General features: G+C 39.8%; 1 protein-coding gene across 2 annotated transcripts; it reads left to right on the top strand.

Annotated features, from left to right (window-relative positions):
• The first annotated feature begins 11,649 nt into the window (after nt 1-11,649).
• On the top strand, nt 11,650-18,244 carry LOC110941391 (cold-regulated protein 27). Of its 2 annotated transcripts, none has more exons than XM_022183022.2 (5): nt 11,650-11,943; nt 12,896-13,090; nt 13,370-13,550; nt 13,813-13,925; nt 18,042-18,244. In XM_022183022.2, the coding sequence occupies exons 1-5, from the start codon at nt 11,695-11,697 to the stop codon at nt 18,084-18,086; spliced, it is 783 nt and encodes a 260-aa protein (XP_022038714.1). In that variant the 5' UTR covers nt 11,650-11,694; the 3' UTR covers nt 18,087-18,244. The 2 variants fall into 2 exon arrangements, with proteins under 2 accessions (XP_022038714.1, XP_022038713.1); XM_022183021.2 differs by lacking the exon at nt 18,042-18,244 and adding an exon at nt 14,354-14,599 and having other exon boundaries at nt 11,656-11,943.
• The last annotated feature ends 1,303 nt before the right edge of the window (nt 18,245-19,547 follow it).

The following is a 19,547-nucleotide window of genomic DNA, read 5'->3' as shown; positions in this document are numbered from 1 at the left end:
ACCATGATGACATCACTCAAGAACACCTAGATCTTGGTGATTTCATGGATGAAATTCAGATTTTGAAAGATAGAAAGATGGAGAATCGATTAATGAACAAAAACGTACAAGGATTAGAGGGAAATACTTACCGGTTTGAGAGAAATCTGAGATTTAGTGAGAAGAAGAGGCTGGTCGGTCAGAGCTTTTCCAAAAGTGGAAAGCTTGACAAGGACAGCCCTATTTATAGGCTTCCAAAAGAGGAAAGGGTCAGCTGATCGAACAGCATCCCTGATCGAGCAGCTGTCCGATCGAACAGTCTGTTCGATCGGCTAGCCTGTTCGATCAGGTTGCCCTGTTCGATTGGCTAGCCTGTTCGATCAGGTTGCCCTGTTCGATCGGCTAGCCTGTTCGATCAGGTTGCCCTGTTCGATCGGCTTGCCTGGTTTTGAGTGTTTCGCGACGATTTTTGATATTTCGACTTCGATGAACGATGATTTGAGAATGATAGAATTCCTAATCAAATTACTTTTAGTTCCAACTACTATACCTAACATACAAGCATCCTTACACCACGATTTGGATTCGATTTCGATTGAGTTTGATTCACCTTCGATTCTTGATTGATTTGATTGATTCACCACACACTTTAACATAAAAGTAAACATGCACAAGTAACATATAAGGCACACACACACGTATAAAAGCATTAAAATTATCCACACTTGAGTTCGATGATTGATTTGATTAGCTTGATTATTGATTGACTAGCTTTATTGCATTGTTACTTCCTATCATTCACAGTCGATCGTTGATTCACAGTTCGATTATCGGTCGATTAGTTTGATTATACAACACTTACTCCAAATAATACGAAAATCAAAATGAAACTAAAATGAAATTAATCTTTATTAATCTTTAATTCCAATAACAGTCAACACTTGACTTTGACTTTGACTTTTGGAAAACACGGGGTGTTACAGTCTCCCCTCCTTTAGGGAATTTCGTCCCGAAATTAGGCCGAGAACCGTACATCACCGTGTGATTTCACCAATTTGATGCTTCAGATCTATCTGAACAACTGCGGGTACTTGGCCTTCATGTCACTTTCGAGTTCCCAAGTGAACTCCGCGCCTCGTTTGCCTTCCCATCGTACTTTTACAATAGGGATACGAGAGCGTCTGAGTTGCTTGGTCTGTCGGTCCATGATTTCGACAGGCTTTTCCACGAAGTGTAGCGTCTCATTGACCTGAAGATCGTCGAGTGGTATTATTGCGTCGTGGTCGGCTACGCATTTTCGAAGGTTTGAAATATGGAAAGTCGGGTGGACATTGCTGAGTTCCTCCGGTAATTCGAGTTTGTAGGCAACCTTACCGATCCTTTCCAGAATCTTAAAAGGTCCAACAAATCGAGGCGCAAGTTTCCCTCTTTTGCCGAATCGGACTACTCCCTTCCAAGGTGATACCTTTAGGAGCACGTAGTCGCCAACTGCAAATTCGCGGGGCCTGCGTCGTTTATCGGCGTACATCTTTTGTCTGTCCCGGGCCTTTACCAAATTTTCCCTTATCTGGTGGATCTTGTCAGTCGTTTCTTGCAGAATCTCGGGCCCAGTCAATTGTGAATGACCGACCTCGTGCCATACAATAGGCGAGCGACATCTCCTACCATACAAGGCTTCGAAAGGTGCCATTTCGATGCTGGAGTGATAGCTATTATTATACGAAAATTCGACTAACGGTAGGTGTTTGCTCCAACTACCACCAAAATCAATAACACACGCACGGAGCATGTCTTCAATAGTACGAATCGTTCTTTCAGTCTGCCCGTCGGTTTGCGGGTGGAATGCGGTACTCAAATTCAGCGTCGTACCAAGAGCTGCTTGAAAGGTTTCCCACAATCTCGATGTAAACCGAGCGTCGCGATCCGAAATGATGTCTCGAGGCGTACCATGATTCTTAATGATCTCGTCGGTGTAGATTTGGGCTAGCTTGGCCACCTTATAGTCTTCTCGTATAGGCAAAAAGTGGGCTGATTTGGTTAGACGGTCGACTATAACCCAAATACTGTCGTGACCTGATGGCGTGGTCGGAAGCTTAGTTATGAAATCCATAGCTATGCTTTCCCACTTCCATACGGGTATCGGCGGTTGTTCGAGTAAGCCTGAAGGTCTTTGGTGTTCAGCCTTGACTCAAGCACAAGTTAAACAGCTACCAACATATAGAGCAATATCCCTTTTCATCCCAGGCCACCAGTACTTGTAGCGAAGGTCCTGGTACATTTTGTCCGCACCGGGATGAATGGAATATCGGGATTTGTGGGCTTCGTTCATGATGATCTTTCGCAAATCTGTCCTCCTCGGAACCCAGATTCGGTCCAGATAATAGAATATCCCGTTGGCTTTGCTCACGAGCTGAGTTCCATCGTGATAGATTCGTTCTTTCTTCAACGTACGCTCGTTAAAGCAAGCGTGTTGTGCTTCGCGGATGAGAGCTTCGAGGTTATACTGAGCCTGGATGTTTCGAACACCTATCACGTAATTCTTTCTGCTGAGGGCGTCTGCAACTACATTCGCCTTGCCTGGGTGATAACGGATCTCACAGTCGTAATCGTTGAGAAGTTCTACCCATCGGCGTTGACGCATATTGAGTTCCCTCTGGTTAAAGATATGTTGTAGGCTCTTGTGATCGGTGAAGATCGTACACTTTGTACCATACAGGTAGTGTCGCCAAATCTTTAAGGCAAAGACAACTGCGCCTAGCTCGAGGTCATGGGTTGTATAGTTCTTCTCGTGGATTTTGAGCTGTCGAGATGCGTAAGCTATAACCTTGTCTCGTTGCATGAGAACACAGCCAAGTCCAAGGTTTGAAGCATCACAATAGACAACGAAGTCATCGCTTCCGTCCGGCAGTGTAAGAACTGGTGCATGGCACAGCATGTGTTTGAGGGTTTGGAAAGCAGTCTCCTGCGCGGTTCCCCACACAAAAGGCTTGTCTTTATGGGTAAGGGAGGTAAGCGGTACAGCAATCTTTGAGAATCCCTCGATGAATCGCCGGTAGTAACCGGCTAATCCGAGAAATGAGCGAACTTCTGACGGATTCTTTGGCGTAACCCATCCCTTGACTGCCTCAATCTTTGCAGGATCAACGTGTATACCCCGACTATTCACAATGTGACCCAGAAATTGAACCTCCTCCAACCAGAACTCACACTTGGAGAATTTGGCGTAGAGTTGGTTTCCCTGAAGCAACTCGAGAACCAATCGCAAATGCTGCGCATGTTCGGCTCTCGATCTGGAATAAATCAGGACATCGTCGATAAATACAATGACGAAACGATCTAAGAACGGTTTACACACGCGATTCATCAGATCCATAAAGACCGCGGGTGCGTTGGTCAAACCAAAAGGCATGACAACAAATTCGTAGTGGCCGTATCGGGTTCGAAAAGCGGTTTTGGGTATGTCTTCCTCTTGAATCCGCAACTGATGGTAGCCTGAACGTAGATCAATCTTGGAGAAACACTGAGCACCTTGTAATTGGTCAAACAGGTCATCGATTCTTGGTAAGGGGTATCGGTTCTTGATGGTTAGCTTGTTCAATTCCCGGTAATCGATGCACATTCGGAACGACCCGTCCTTCTTTTTGACGAAAAGGACTGGTGCGCCCCATGGAGAAGTGCTCGGGCGAATGAAGCCTTTTTCAAGTAACTCTTGGAGTTGGTTCGAGAGTTCTCGCATCTCAGATGGAGCGAGTCGATACGGAGCTTTGGCCACTGGGTTGGCTCCTGGAATAAGGTCGATTCGAAAGTCGATATCACGACTTGGAGGTAATCCAGGAAGATCATCAGGGAACACCTGAGGAAATTCTCGGACAACAGGAACATCCTTGACTTCAACTTTCTTTCTCTTGTCCGTCTCTGCTACAACAATGTTGGCCAAGAAGGCTCGATATTCCTTGCGGAGATATTTGCGAGCTTGAAGACAGGACATGAGCTTGAGATCTTTTGCAGTAGTTTCACCGTACACACATAGAATATCACCACTAGCTAACACAAAACGAATCATCTTATCGGCACACACAACTTCAGCACGGTTTTCACGAAGAAAGTCCATGCCTACTATGACATCGAAACTTCCGAGTTGCATTGGAATGAGATTAATCGGAAATATATGATTGTTGAGCTCGAGAGTACAATCACGGAGCACGAAATTGACGGCGATTGTTCTTCCGGTAGCGACTTCTACTTCGAATGACGACGAAAGATAAGAGCGCTTACGTCTAAGAAGTTTCTCGAATTCAAAGGACACAAAGCAGTTATCGGCTCCAGTATCAAACAAACATGATGCATATATACCATTCACAAGGAACGTACCATTGACCACGTTGTTGTCAGCTTGAGCCTGACGTGCATTGATGTTGAAGGTTCTGGCGTGAGCTGCTTGCTGTTGAGGCTGTTGTTGTTGTTGCTGGGGTTGTTGAGCTTCTTGTTTCACCACCCTGTTCGGGCACCGGTTTGCGAAGTGGTTAGGGTCACCACATGCAAAGCAGGTCCGAACATTGTTTGCCGGGGCCTGTGCAGCTTGAGGAGCTTGAGGAGCAGGTAGCAGGGCTTGGTTAACAGCAGCCTGAGCTTGCGTCTGACGAGGACCATAGCGGCAATTCGCAGTGAAATGCCCGTAAACGTTGCAGTGGACACAGAATCGGCAGGCCACACCCACCGGGTGATGATAAGAACATGTAGCACAGAGTGGGTGGGGGCCGGTGTACGCACGCTTAGCTGGCGGCGCATTGATCACTGGCGCAGTGCGCTGTGGTTGTTGCTGTTGTGGCGGTACTGACTGAAGAGGAGCAGCATTGGTTGCGGCGGCGCAATTCTTGTTCTTCTTTCTTCTTCTCGAGGACTTGGAGACTTGAGCAGTAGGGTTGTCGGTTGATGCGGCAGTAACTTGATGCAACGACTTGGATGGCTTATCCCAGACACCAGCCTTAACTCGCTTGTCGTTAATCTCAGCAGCGAGTAGGTAGGTTTCCTCGATTGATGCGGGTTTGGCGGCGAACACATAATCTGCAATACAATCCGGAAGAGCACGGATGTATTTCTTGATGGTCATCTCAGGAGTCTTGACCTGATCTGGACAGATAATGCTCAGTTGTTTGAAACGGGCGGTGAGACCAGCGTTGTCTCCCTCCTTTTGCTTGATACTTCAGAACTCATCCTCCAACTTTTGGCGTTCGTGGGGAGGACAGAACTCGTCCAGCATGATCGCTTTCAATTCTTTCCACGTCAGCTCGTATGCAGCGTCGTTCCCGCGCTTGTTCCTTTCCGCGGTCCACCAGTCCAAAGCTCGCGACTGGAAGACACCGGTAGCATTGAGAGTACGGAGGTGATCTGGGCATCCGCTTTGACGAAGGGTGACTTCTACCGAGTCAAACCAATGAAACAGAGCCGTAGGGCCATCTTCACCGGTAAACTCTTTTGGCCCACAAGCCTTGAATTGTTTGAAGCTAAAAGCAGTCTTGCTGGATTCTTTCGGAGCATCAGCTTGTGACATCTCAGATGATTTGCTGGCGTTCTCATAAACCTCACTCACGGCCTTCGCCACGGTCTTAGAGATGATAGCAGCCAGACGTCGATCTCTTTTCTCCTGGCGGGTAAGACGTGAGCGTGATCTAGGTTGTCCAGATGACGACATGGTCTGCAATAGACATCGTCACAGGCTCAACACAACGAATTCGAGTCTCACACGTTCTTAGATCTCTAAAGCTTAGAATCACGTCGCATCTCTCGTCACGTAACACACATAATCACATAAGCACATAATCATAGAGGCACATAAGCACAGAAGCAATTAGAACACATAAGCAATTAAGCAAATAGAGCACTTAATTTCCTAACACGTACGCAATTTTATCACAGAGGCATTTAATGTCACGTACTTCCTCCTACAGTACGTAGTAGCACACTTAGTTTCCTAACCGCCTCTAAGTTTTGAATATAGCGGTCACATACAACACATCGAGTAACATCACACTGTATCGTCTAACTTAGTCGTATAGCGTAGCATAGCACACTGGTTTCGTTTAGATCACATCAACAGGGATTCGAATCGAGATAGGATAGCAGCAAAGGTCACGCAGATTGATAACAAATGGAGTAACCAACAAATTTTAAAACACGTAAACAGGTAAATCATATAAATTCAACAAAACAACACTCAAAATCGGAAAATGGATTGTCTGCGGCTACTAGACTTTGACTAACCATGGCAATTTAACTATTCACAGTTGACTTGTCGTCACTTTCGACTCTAGGGGACATGTTCCTGCCTCGATTCTTGGGCATTATGCATGCGCATTCTAGGTCATACTCGTGAGTTCAGGTCGTTGGAGTCCGTCAATTGCCTTGGCGAGATAAAATTAAAGTTGGAATAACTGCCAAGGTTAGGGTTTCACCCCTAGCTCAGCAATTTCTTCCTTGTTTTAAGAAAATTTTAGAGGAAAGTTTTCATCAAATTACGGGTTTCAGCCCTAATTTGGTATAATTCTCCCCCGTTTGTTGATAGAAATTAGCACAAAGTAATTGGCAAAAATTTGTAATTTAGGCAGGAATTTGCGGGTTTCACACCTAATCCCGTCCAAATTACAAAATTTGGCTCGGAGTTCGGATGTAATGATAGAATAGAAGGAAACAGCATAAAATAAGCACATAAACTTGGTCTCTTGGTTCCTAACTATAGTCTAGGTTTCTAAGACAGCGATCCGGACTAGATCGTGTCTAACCTAATTCCCTATAGTTATGGCTCTGATACCAATCTGTCACACCCCAACCGATGGCGGAATCATCGGGGCGCGGCACTGAGCGAAACAGATTGTTCAGAAGTTTCCACAACAACTATCATACAATTCAGTTATATAACACGTCCCATACCGTGTCCCAAATAATAACAAGTTATCATAGAAATCAACCAAACAATATGGGAACTGTTCCGACAACTCATGTTCTTAATTATTACAGACTGAATTAATATTGTTTTAAGACTTCTAGACGACTAACTGTAAATCTTACTGACCACAGGTGCCAGTACAAGATCTACAGATAATTATGACCCTGGTACAGGTACGTGGACACTGCCCTAAGGTCACGGGCTCCTAGAAGCTTATTATTGCCTCGCTTCCCTAGCACGCTAGTAGCTTAAACACCTGTCACATACGTTAAAATAAAAGTCAATACATATAATGTAAAGGTGAGTACACAAGTTTGATATAGCATATAGAGTTCGAATAGTTTACGCATAACCAAGCACGTACACAAGGGCAAACGATGCATGTAAATTATCAACATGGGACCATCGATACCAATGACTTCAAGTTGACTGTCCGAGACAGTTCGCAATACATGATTACCACCGTAATCCATGCAAGTAATTGTCCTTAGCAACCCCCGTGGGAACGGGTGCTGAGTCCAAACTATAGTACTACGTTGCTAAAGCAGGCAGATAGCACTCCACGTGTAAACATAATAAACAGCAATCATTTAGACAAGTAATACATGCAAGTAGGTTAGCGTTCAAATAGTTTGTGTGTTTGTGAATTTGATAGATTACGTATGTAACACCCAAAAGTGCTGAAAGCAAAAAGGGATCGAGTATACTCACAGTGGTTGGTTGTGGATTGAAGGGAGCACTGAGAATAGGTTAGCCTGAATAGTTCGATAACACAACGATGAGTAACGCGGAAAAGTAAACAACGTACTTGGATCGAGTAGGACATTCGATCGGACAGCAGTTCGATCGAGTGGGCTGTTCGATTGGTTTTGAAAGTCCGTTCGAACATCCGTTCGATCGGCCGGCTGGCTCGATCGGCTGGTTCCTTCAAGTGGATTGTTTCTTTCTTTGATGTGAAGGATGTGTTTGTGTATGATGGTTTGTACTACCTTTCAGGTTGGCCGATCGAACAGCTGTTCGATCGGTTAGCCCAACCGATCGGCTAGCACTTCATTGTTTTTCAAATATGTCACTCGATCGGCTGGCATGCTCGATCGGGTGACATTCCAATGTTTCGAAAAGTCTAAGTGTTTTGAAGTATAGTATCTCATGATCCGAGCAGTAATGATTACAATCGAGTGGCGTAGTCGATCGAACAGTACCTCGTCAATACTACACTTTGTGAGTTGGTGGGTCTAAGTGCTAGTCGATCGGTTAGCCTAGTCGATCGGCTGGCATAGTCGTTCGGTTGGGCTGTTCGATCGAACAGCCTAGCCGTTCGACCAGCTTCTCGATTCGGTTAACCTATCACTTAACACTTGGTTATTCCCGTTAATTGTTGATGTTTTAGAGATATTTTGACTACGAGTTGAACCACAAAGCTGAAGTCCCTACTTAGTCTACTGACTCGGGCAGGAATCACCCAAACTTGGTCAGAGACGGTTTGGAACCCAAGTTTAACGTTTAACCCGAAATTGGTATATCTCCCGGTGGAACCCGAATCTTGAACCATGTGTTTGTTTAGATTGAATTGTAAATCGGTTCAAGTCTCGTTTTCACCTTTTTGAGTGTAAAAGAGTTGAAAGATAGATGAAAACCCGTCTTCCAATCCTTTTCCACCGTGAAATGTTAAGATCTTTGGAAGATTTTAGGTTATTGATGTGGAAATCGGTTAGATCTAGCTTATTCATGGTTGAATGAAGTCAAGAACATGAAGTTCTTGATGAACACCAAGAACACCATGATGACATCACTCAAGAACACCTAGATCTTGGTGATTTCATGGATGAAATTCAGATTTTGAAAGATAGAAAGATGGAGAATCGATTAATGAACAAAAACGTACAAGGATTAGAGGGAAATACTTACCGGTTTGAGAGAAATCTGAGATTTAGTGAGAAGAAGAGGCTGGTCGGTCAGAGCTTTTCCAAAAGTGGAAAGCTTGACAAGGACAGCCCTATTTATAGGCTTCCAAAAGAGGAAAGGGTCAGCTGATCGAACAGCATCCCTGATCGAGCAGCTGTCCGATCGAACAGTCTGTTCGATCGGCTAGCCTGTTCGATCAGGTTGCCCTGTTCGATTGGCTAGCCTGTTCGATCAGGTTGCCCTGTTCGATCGGCTAGCCTGTTCGATCAGGTTGCCCTGTTCGATCGGCTTGCCTGGTTTTGAGTGTTTCGCGACGATTTTTGATATTTCGACTTCGATGAACGATGATTTGAGAATGATAGAATTCCTAATCAAATTACTTTTAGTTCCAACTACTATACCTAACATACAAGCATCCTTACACCACGATTTGGATTCGATTTCGATTGAGTTTGATTCACCTTCGATTCTTGATTGATTTGATTGATTCACCACACACTTTAACATAAAAGTAAACATGCACAAGTAACATATAAGGCACACACACACGTATAAAAGCATTAAAATTATCCACACTTGAGTTCGATGATTGATTTGATTAGCTTGATTATTGATTGACTAGCTTTATTGCATTGTTACTTCCTATCATTCACAGTCGATCGTTGATTCACAGTTCGATTATCGGTCGATTAGTTTGATTATACAACACTTACTCCAAATAATACGAAAATCAAAATGAAACTAAAATGAAATTAATCTTTATTAATCTTTAATTCCAATAACAGTCAACACTTGACTTTGACTTTGACTTTTGGAAAACACGGGGTGTTACAATAATCAATTTCAAAGTCAGATTACAAGTTCATTTGGTTTTAAACCATTTTTATGCCATAAGGGCATTTTTTGTATTTTTAAGGCACAATGTGGGGACTTTATCAAATAACCTATCAAATGATATGATCAAAAGGTATAACCTCAAAGGTTTATTGCCTGCAATAATATGATCATATAACAACCTTTATACATGCTCTAAACTTGACCAAACGGGTCAAAATCGAAAGTCAAAGCAGAAGTCAAACTATTTGACTTTCGATTAGGAATGAGCTCTAAGGAGGAAATGACGAGTTGAACATGATTAAACATGTCATAATATGTTACATAAACTGTTATAATGTCAAAAATTAAGGTTTCCATATTTAAAAACTCATTTAATGTAATTTGCAAAAATATGCGTTTTGACTTTTTTTAATATAACTTTGACTCGTCATTTCGCCTACACAACGTGATCTTCAGAGTGTGTAGTCACAAGGGATTAACGTCTTCATTATTACGATCATGTAGCAAAGTTCGATTCGAACTTTGACTTGACCGAAATGTTGAGAATCGAAAGTCAAAGCAAAAGTCAATTTGCTTGACTTTCAGCTAATAAATAGCCTAGGAATGGAAAAAGTCTGAGCTAGAACACTTACATGTGTTCTAGGGAGGATTATAACTCCAGAGAGGAGACCTCTTTAGATCAGAAACAACTCCAAAGATGAGAGAAAGAAAGAATGAAGGTGCAAGTTGGAATAGTGCTTGAACACCTCTATTTATACTTGAATTCAAGCCTCCAAATTAAGACAAGTGTCCCCTGAGGTGTTAAGGTGGTGATTAGTGGCACCCCAGGTGTATCAAGGAGGAGAAAAGGTGGCACAATCGCGAGTATGATGCAGGAGAGCAGGCTGCAGGTGCCAACTCACTTCTGTCTACCAGCGATCCCCTTACGAACCGTAAGGGGTTGGCTATGGTCCGTAAGGGAGCCTTGGCGCCCACAGATATTTAAACTGCCTTACGGACCGTAAGGCTATAGCTTGCGGTTCGTAAGGGACCGTCAAAAACCAAAAAACTTGGCATTTTATCATATTTGATCCCTACACTTATCATCTTCCATATTTTTATACAAAATTGTCCCTTTCGTATATTTGGAATACTTGAGAGTTCCAGACACGTGTTGCCATATTATTTGATATAAATGTCCGAGGTGTCACACTAACACTCCCCCATTGACTCGAACAATTACGATTTTACCCCCAATTGAAATTACGAATTTGCCCATGCTCAAAATTACGATTTTGCTCCGGTTAAAGTTACAGTATTACCGTCGCTTTAGTGCCAGATTGCTGTCTAACACTGCCCCATTGGCTCAAACAAATTACGATTTTAACCTCAATTAAAATTCCGAATTTGCCCCGATCGCTTTAGCTTCCCACAAATTGCATTTTTGCCTCCAGCTCTAGATTACATTCTTGCAATCGTTTTACTTTTTTTTAGCAAAACTATGGTAATGTTTTGTTTTACTTTTTTTTATAGCAAAATTGTAGTAGTGTTTTGTTTTAATTGGTTAAGTCGATGTAATTTTTATTAAGATAATGTTACAAGTAATATGTACAAGTAACCGAAACATATGTATATATTATGAAACTGGGAAATATTCGGCTTAGTACACCGCAACACGTAAACCAGTTTGTATTTAAATGAAAGTTTTCTTGGTCATTCAAAAGATGTATTAAAAAGAAAATATAATTTCGCAACGCATAAACCATTTTGTATTTAAATGAAAGTTTTCTTGGTCATTCAAAAGATGTATTAAAAAGAAAATATAATTTAAAAAGATTATCCATATGTCGTTCAAAAAATGTATTAAAAAGAAAATATAATTTAAAAAGATTATCTATATCAACATGCTACCCACAAATATCAACATGCTACACTCGAGAAAGAATAAAGCAAAGAAAAGTACAGGCGGTTGATATTTTAAAAACCAACAAAAATATCTGCACCGTACAAATAAAAATCCGCGGCGCAGCAAAAATATCTCATGTCAAAACATGAACTTCTGCAGACGTGGCAGCATGCCATGTGGATACCCATATGACATCTGTCACTTCCATAGTTCCATTCTTCTTCTCATCCACATTCCACCTTCTCTTTTTATCTTTTTGACCGATCACTGTGATATGGAGAATACTTTTCCACCACTGGTGACGGCGGACCAGATGTGTTCGGCGGCGTCGGAGACCACCGGCAACGACGGTGGGTTGAATAATATTTTGGAGCAGGAGGAGAGTTCGTTTATGGTATGGCCATTGATGTTTGTTTGAAGTGTAAATGTATATATATGATCTTACATTAATAGGGTTTGTTTTGTTTATGAAAGTTATGTTTTTCTAAGGATTTGTTTTTATTTATGTTGTGTTTGAGTTGATTTCTTATTTATTTTTTTTTTTTAAATTTGTTTGAGAGTTCAGTTATTGGAATCTAGAATGATTTGATTTGGGTGGATTTAGGGGTTTGTTTGTTTATTGTGTTGTGTTATTGAGTTTTATTATTATATTGTTTGTCATTTATCTTTATCTTAAAGTTTCTTTGTTAGTTAGAATTATATCTCTATTCTAGTTTGAGATGGTTTATTGTTACTATCATTAGTTGGTTATCTTTTTAGTTATTATTAATCTTTGGTTTCTAAGCTCTATATATAAAGAAATCTGGTTTTAAGCACACAATGGTTTCTAAGCTCTATATATAAAGAAATCTGGTTTTAAGCACACAAAAAACATTATTCACCGGTATCTTTTTGTTCGTTGTTTCAATTCAATGCTTTCAAGTTGTGATGTTTAATTTCGAAAACCCTTAAGAATATGAAAGGCTGTCATTTGAAGTCTGAATGAGTGCGCGAAACTAGCAATACCTTTGAAACCGTACTAGTTATCTTCTTTTAAATATTAAGGATTAGATATGGATATAGAATTACGAGTACGGGCAAATGGCATGTGGGAATTTAATGGAAGTCAATAAACGTGTTATTAGGAGTGATTACAAACATATTAGTTCCTTAAATGGCCGAAATCTAAATGCATTTATAATTTGAAGTTGTTGCATGTGTTATGAAGTTGTTGTCCAGGCATGTTCCATGGTTGCTGTTTGGACTTTTTGATGGCCTAATTCTTAGTCATATATATTTGACCTTTTCATCATACTGCGTGAATTCTATACTCAGTTTCGATGCTTTTTGAAAAAATGTTGTCTCAGGAATCACCAAAAAGAGGATCATCAGAATGGACCGATGAAAAACATAGTTTGTACCTAAAGTCAATGGAAGATTCTTTCGTTAACCAGTTATATAACTCTTTGGATACGCGAAATGGGACAATTGAAAACGAGTGCTCGTCAGAATCATTGTCATCTAGGAGAATTCGTGCAAGCAACCGTTTCCCTTCCGGCCAGGTTTAAATTGCATATAAACATTGACATTCAAATTGCATAAAAAGGGACTCATAGCAAGAAAGGCACTCAGTTACACGGTACCAGTATAGTGTAACCATTTAGTTTGGTACACTAAACTGGTACCCGGTTGCCTTATGTGATTATGAAATTTAAAAAAAAAATCACATTAAGCTTAAAATTTAATTTTGATGCTATTTTCCCTTTCCGTACGCTCTAGTCTTCTCTTTTAAGAGTTTTTCCTATTTGATATAAGATTATCTAACATTATGTAAATTTCAGTTTAAGGTTTTACAGCATGGGTTTTGGTCAAGGATTGGTCCTAGGAGAGAAAACTTGGGGCGTAATGAAGCAAATAGTCCCGATGTTTCATCAACAAATACATGGATCCGGCATTTTAGAAATGGAAACAAACAAGGAGCTACGGAAGAAAAACCATCATTAACAAGTTGCGATAACACAGGTTCTTTCATCCTACTAGAATCCGTTTACATATACATATTCCCGAGTTTTATCATGTAGAAGCTAACAAAATGCATGCATGTTCTTTAAGCCCAATGGGCTATTTGGAGGGGTTGGTCCATGCCAAACAGGCCAACACCTTAATTATGGGGCCTATATGTTTATCCCAATTATACACTTGCATCATCACATGGCATGATCATGTGAGACATTATTTGTACTAATAATTGATCATACTCTTGTCCTAATCATTAACATTGCAGAGGTGATAGATCAAAATTTTGTTGAAGAAGATTCTGGTGTACAAATGATGAAGACATCTTGCAGCAAGAAGAGGAAGACTACTTATGCAGTTCCCAAATCAGGCAATGATCAGGTACTATGCAAAACTGGTCTGAAGAAATATATTTATAATCGCAGTAGAAAAATGGGTCAAAACGGGTGTATGTTTTTCTTCCGTCGTGTCATTTTTTGCTCGTTTTTTATAGATAATATGAGATGGATATACTTGATAAAATTAAACCAACGTTATTGCAATAATAATTTAACTTTTTGAATAAAACATATAGATAAGATCGTTATGTACTTAGATGCTTTGTTAGCTCACTTTGGGAGACTTTTGAGTCGTTTGACCCATTTGACCTGTTTCCTTTTTAGTCAGCACTTGACCTGTTGAAAATAAAACATAACACAGATCGACTCGTGCATACTTCATAAGTAATGGATCTAAATGGCCACCTCTAGGTTATATGATTTACAAAATTACATTTTTGTGTTGCCCCTCATTCTTTCTTCTTTCATCAGGTTGCTGCTTCCTTTGGACCCATCTCCTGTAACAGAAGTCACTGACAACCGAACTTCTGATCGGCCTCTCAACATTTCTTGCTGCACATTCGTGTGATTGCACATTAGAAAAAAAGACGGTTCACTTAAATATTTGGCCATATATAACATGAGATTATTAACCAGTGTTAGTATTATTTAGGAGTGATTAGCCAATATGACGATGGAATATTCTATGAAAGAAGGTATCAAATTCATATTTGAAAATGGTGCCACCAGACTTGAGAATGTACTAACATGTGACTATGATGCATATAAGCTGAAGATAACAAGATTATTGGGACACAATGGTGTTGAAATTAAGGGTGTCATGGTGGTTTAAATCGCCGAACTCGAACACGCGCATTAATTCATTCGTATCAAAGACATCAACCCTAACTTGAGCACATATTTAAAATCGTGCAACTCGAACATGGGCCGTTCATTCAATTTGTAAAAACAAGGCAAACAAGATGACTGTTGTAATCAAGTTGTAAACGTTTAAAGTGGTGAGAGGCTTTAATAAATGGGTTAAACAGGTTGGAGGGTTGACTTATGTAACTAAACCTACTGGTCAACCTTCACACGACCTGTTTTATTAAATGGGTTAAAAAACTCAATCCGACGATGACCACTTATTAAACAGGTTATATATAGCAACCAAAAAACCTGATTGTTTTAGTGTCATCTTAGGAATTGCCACCCTAGTTGTTTTTATGTCGATTGGTTTTCGTTCCGACACTTGAGACTTTTGAGGTAGGTATTGTCACAATGTGTATCGGTTTTGTTATCCAGCTATTATGCAACACGAGTATCATTTTATTTCAGGAAGGTGTTGTGTATGAGTTCTCATTCAGTGTGCTTAATGGCAAAATAGTAGATATGAGTTGCATTTTATATATAACGGGATAAAATATTTTTTTGGTAAAATGTAACTACTTGTTCTTCAAATGCATCCAATTGGAAAAAAGCTCTCTTGAAACGTATTATTGAGTCCTGGGAACAGGAATATATAACTGATTTAGACGGAACCAATAAAAAATGTTGACATTCTAGTAAATAGTTAGATAAAACCCTTATTGAAAAAAAGTTTATTATAATATTAAAAGGCTTTTTTAAGTATTACGTATGAATCCGTATGTATATGCTACAGTACTTATGTATATGCTACAATATATATTAACTAAATACTTCAATGAAATAAAACACGGTAACCAAAATACCAATATCAGCCATCACAATCAAAATTCTAGCATTAGACTGAAGGGTGTGGAGTCTTCTTCCCCTCACCTCCCCACTCCCCCTTCCCCTTCCCATCAAAGGGTATGGTTCCCCTTCACTCTCTTTCTCTTCCCCTCCAATCAACAAACAACAACACACATCAACAAGCAACAACAAATCAGGGCAAACAGGGATTTCCCACCGATTGCACCAAAGATTAGACGACGCAGGGAGGGGGGGGGGGGTGTTCCCCTTCGAGGAAGGAGGCCATATCAGCTCCCCGACCTCCTCCCCGATACCACACCCCACAGCCTTAGCTAAAACAAATATTAAAACCAACAACATAAATAAAAATCAATTATTTTTAAGAAGTTTTATAACTATTGTTTTTTAAGTTATTCGTTTATTCACTTTTTTTCCATATTCTCGCTATTCATGTTATAACTAAGCTTATTATTATTAGTATGATGTGTCATTCTCGTAAAGTATGTTTTATGGGTCAAAGTGTCATTATAAATACTTAGGGATCTAGATTATAAAGGTGTAAGTTAGTAACTGTTTGTTTATGTGTCGTATTGTAAAGCGGTGCGTCCTAAATTGCGCCAATTCAACAAGTACAAGTAGGGTAGATACAATTGTGTATTCAAAAATCATAACCTGGTTTGTCAATCATCTTATGCATTTCAATTTCGTTTTTCATTACCAACGGTAGTATCAAAGCGGTTTATTGTTTCAACGTATGATGGTTAACATACGAATAATTTCACGACGAAAACTATACCATTGTGTACCGTCAGTGATTTTCTGCCTTTGCAATATAACCGGGTTAGAGCACATACGTAAAGATAACATGCCCATTATGCATCGGTGATTTGGATGCCTTTCCATTAGAAAATGTAGGGTAAGCGTTCGTTTGATTATCATCGAAGTTGGTTACATTAGAAGATATAAATTCTACACTCACTATATCTTTGAAAGAGATGTGATAAATTGTCCAACCTCGCTGATGGTGGTGAACAAATAGGGGAGCAACTTTGTGGCTTTCAATAGTTACGAAGGCATTCTATACCTATCCATACATATTAAGGTTTTGGGGTTCGAAACAACCCTTACTCAATGATGTTGCTAATTCGACACAACCTCAATGCCATGCACATTGAGAAAAATGTGTTTCATATTCTTTTTAACACTGCGATGGAGACATACAAAACCAAAAAGAGAATGTAAGAACATGAAAATATGTAGAGTTATGTGATATTTGGCCGGGTATACACATTTTCAATAATAACACTGCGATGGAGACATACAAAACCAAAAAGAGAATGTAAGAACATGGAAATATGTAGAGTTATGTGATATTTAGCCGGGTATACATATTTTCAATAATAACTGTAATTCGTCTCTAAATAGTTGAGGAAGTTGAAATTTCTAAAAGGGTATGATTACAATATACGGGAATGTATATTTTAAAAGTTATAACATTTATAGCTTTAAGAGTCGGTATTTCCTAGTATTACATAGTATTGCTCCCAAATTCGTATAAGGGATTATGTCGTCTTTAATACAAGATATGATAACTGAGTTGTGTACTTTATTATGTGTGATTTGTTCTATGAAGTTAGACATAGAAGACTTAATTAGAAATGTTGCAATCATTTGCTTGTCTGGAATAAGTCTTCTCACCTGGTTTCTTTGACTCAATATGTAGCACATAGTGATACATTTTACCCTTCAAAGATGTTTTTTGATGGTCTTGTCTAACATCCATGGATTTATCTGCACAAGAGGTAAATATTTTGTTTCTTAAAGAATAGATTCACATAAAATTGGTAACTAAGATGCATACTTTGTTATTTTGAAGAACGAGATAGCGATAAAATCCACAAATTATAGATGCCCGGGTGGATACAACCAAAGAGAACCTATTTGTTGAATGGCCCATGAACAATGTAAGTATGCCAATTTGAAGACTATATGCCCTATTTAACACATGTTTCTTGAACTAAGTGTCTTTTTCTTTATGTCTAGGTTAATTATTCATCAATCAACTAAGTATCTGTTTCTTTATGTCCAGGTTGAATACTATATGCCCTATTTCACACGTGTTTCTTGAACTAAGTGTCTTTTTGTTTATGTCTAGGTTAATTATTCATTAATCAACTAAGTGTCCCTTTCTTTTTGTCTAGGTTAATTATTCATCAATCAGACAATCAGTTTTTTAACGGCAAATGTTACAATCCCTTAATATTACCAGTACCGTTGCTCAGGTTTAAACCAGGAACCCCTCCTTTAAAAGGCAAGTGCATCTATCAAATGGGTTACCTGTTGAAAATAAAACATAACACAGATCGACTCGTTCATAAGTAAGGATCTAAATGGCCACCTCTAGGTTATAAGATTTACAAAATTACATTTTTGTGTTGCCCCTCATTCTTTCTTCTTTCTTCAGGCTGCTGCTTCCTTTGGACAAATCTTCTGTAACAGAAATCACTGACAACCAAACTTCTGAGGCCTCTCAACATTTCTTGCTGCACATTCGTGATTGCATGTTAGGAAAAAAAGATGGTTCACTTAAATATTTGCCCATATATAACATGAGATTATTAACCCGTGTTAGTATTATTTAGGAGTCATTAGCTAATATGACGATGGAATATTCTATGAAAGAAGGTAACAAATTCATATTTGAAAATGGTGCCACCAGACTTGAGAATGTACTAACATGTGACTATGATGCATATAAGCTGAAGATAACAAGATCATTGGGACATAATGGTGTTGAAATTAAGGGTGTCATGGTGGTTTAAGTCACCCAACTCGAACACGCACAATAATTCATTCATGTCAAAGATATTAACTCTAGCTTGAGCACATATTTAAAATCGTGCAACTCGAACATGGGCTGTTCAATCAATTTGTGTCACACCCCAACCGATGGCGGAAACATCGGGGCGCGGCACTGAGCGAAACAGATTGTCCAGAAGTTTCCATAACGACTATATTTACCAAATATTAAAAGCAACACGTCCCATACCATGTCATATAAGATAATACAATTATTACAGAAAAGATCTAGGCAAATTGTTCTGTTCCGACGACTCAGATTTTTATTACAGACAATTGTTTATTGTTTATAGACCTTCGCTAGCCTCAATTTCATCACCATGCAAATAAGCATCCTAGCAACTTAAGCACCTTTCACATACGTTAAAGTAAAAGTCATTACACATAGTGTAAAGGCGAGCATACAAGTTTGATAATAGCATATAGAGTTTGAAAGCGTTACCAGCATGTACACAGTGTAAAATGAGGCATGTTAGTTATCGACATGAACCTATCGATACCAATGACTGCGGGTTGACTGCCCAACGCAGTTCGCGATACATTCTCACCATTGTGAGCCATGTAGGTAATTGTCCTTAACAACCCCTGAGTGAACGGGTGCTGAGTAAAAACAAATAGTACTACCGTTGCTAAGGCAGGTAGACAGCATTCCATGTGTAAACATAACAAACAAGCATTCATTAAGTCACGTATAACATGCGGTAACGGTTAGCGTTTAAAGTATTGCGTAGTGTGTTCGATGTGATTTAGTATAAGTAACGTATGTAACACCCAAAAGTACGTAAAGCAAAAAGGGATCGAGTATACTCACAGCGGTTGATGGATTGAAGGGAGCGCTAGAGAGTAGGGTTAAACTGAATAGTTCGATAGCATAACGATAAGTGACGCGTAAAACGAAACAAGTGTTGGTGGGTCGAACAGCTGGTCGATCGGATGGTAGTCCGATCGGACAGCTGATCGTGCGAGTGACAGTCCGTTCGGACGGCTGTCCGGTCGGACGGCCGTTCGAGTGGATTCTTACTTCCTTTGGGGAAGATGTGTTTGTGTATGATGGCTTGACTTTTGAAGTTTTTGTTGTAGCATTTTGAAAACATTGAAGTATCTCTACCTT

The sequence above is a fragment of the Helianthus annuus genome, chromosome 5 (genome assembly GCF_002127325.2).
Source record: "Helianthus annuus cultivar XRQ/B chromosome 5, HanXRQr2.0-SUNRISE, whole genome shotgun sequence".
Lineage (NCBI taxonomy): Eukaryota > Viridiplantae > Streptophyta > Magnoliopsida > Asterales > Asteraceae > Helianthus > Helianthus annuus.
The sequence above is the reverse complement of the archived record's forward strand: the minus strand, read 5'-3'. Positions and strand labels throughout refer to the sequence as shown.

Bases quoted from the DNA above. Each gene is read 5' to 3' on its own strand.
- LOC110941391 (XM_022183022.2), top strand. From the start codon at position 11,695: ATGAACTTCTGCAGACGTGGCAGCATGCCATGTGGATACCCATATGAC. The intron at 13,091-13,369 runs GTTTAAATTGCA...TGTAAATTTCAG, and splicing joins ACCGTTTCCCTTCCGGCCAG to TTTAAGGTTTTACAGCATGG. The intron at 13,551-13,812 runs GTTCTTTCATCC...TTAACATTGCAG, and splicing joins AACAAGTTGCGATAACACAG to AGGTGATAGATCAAAATTTT.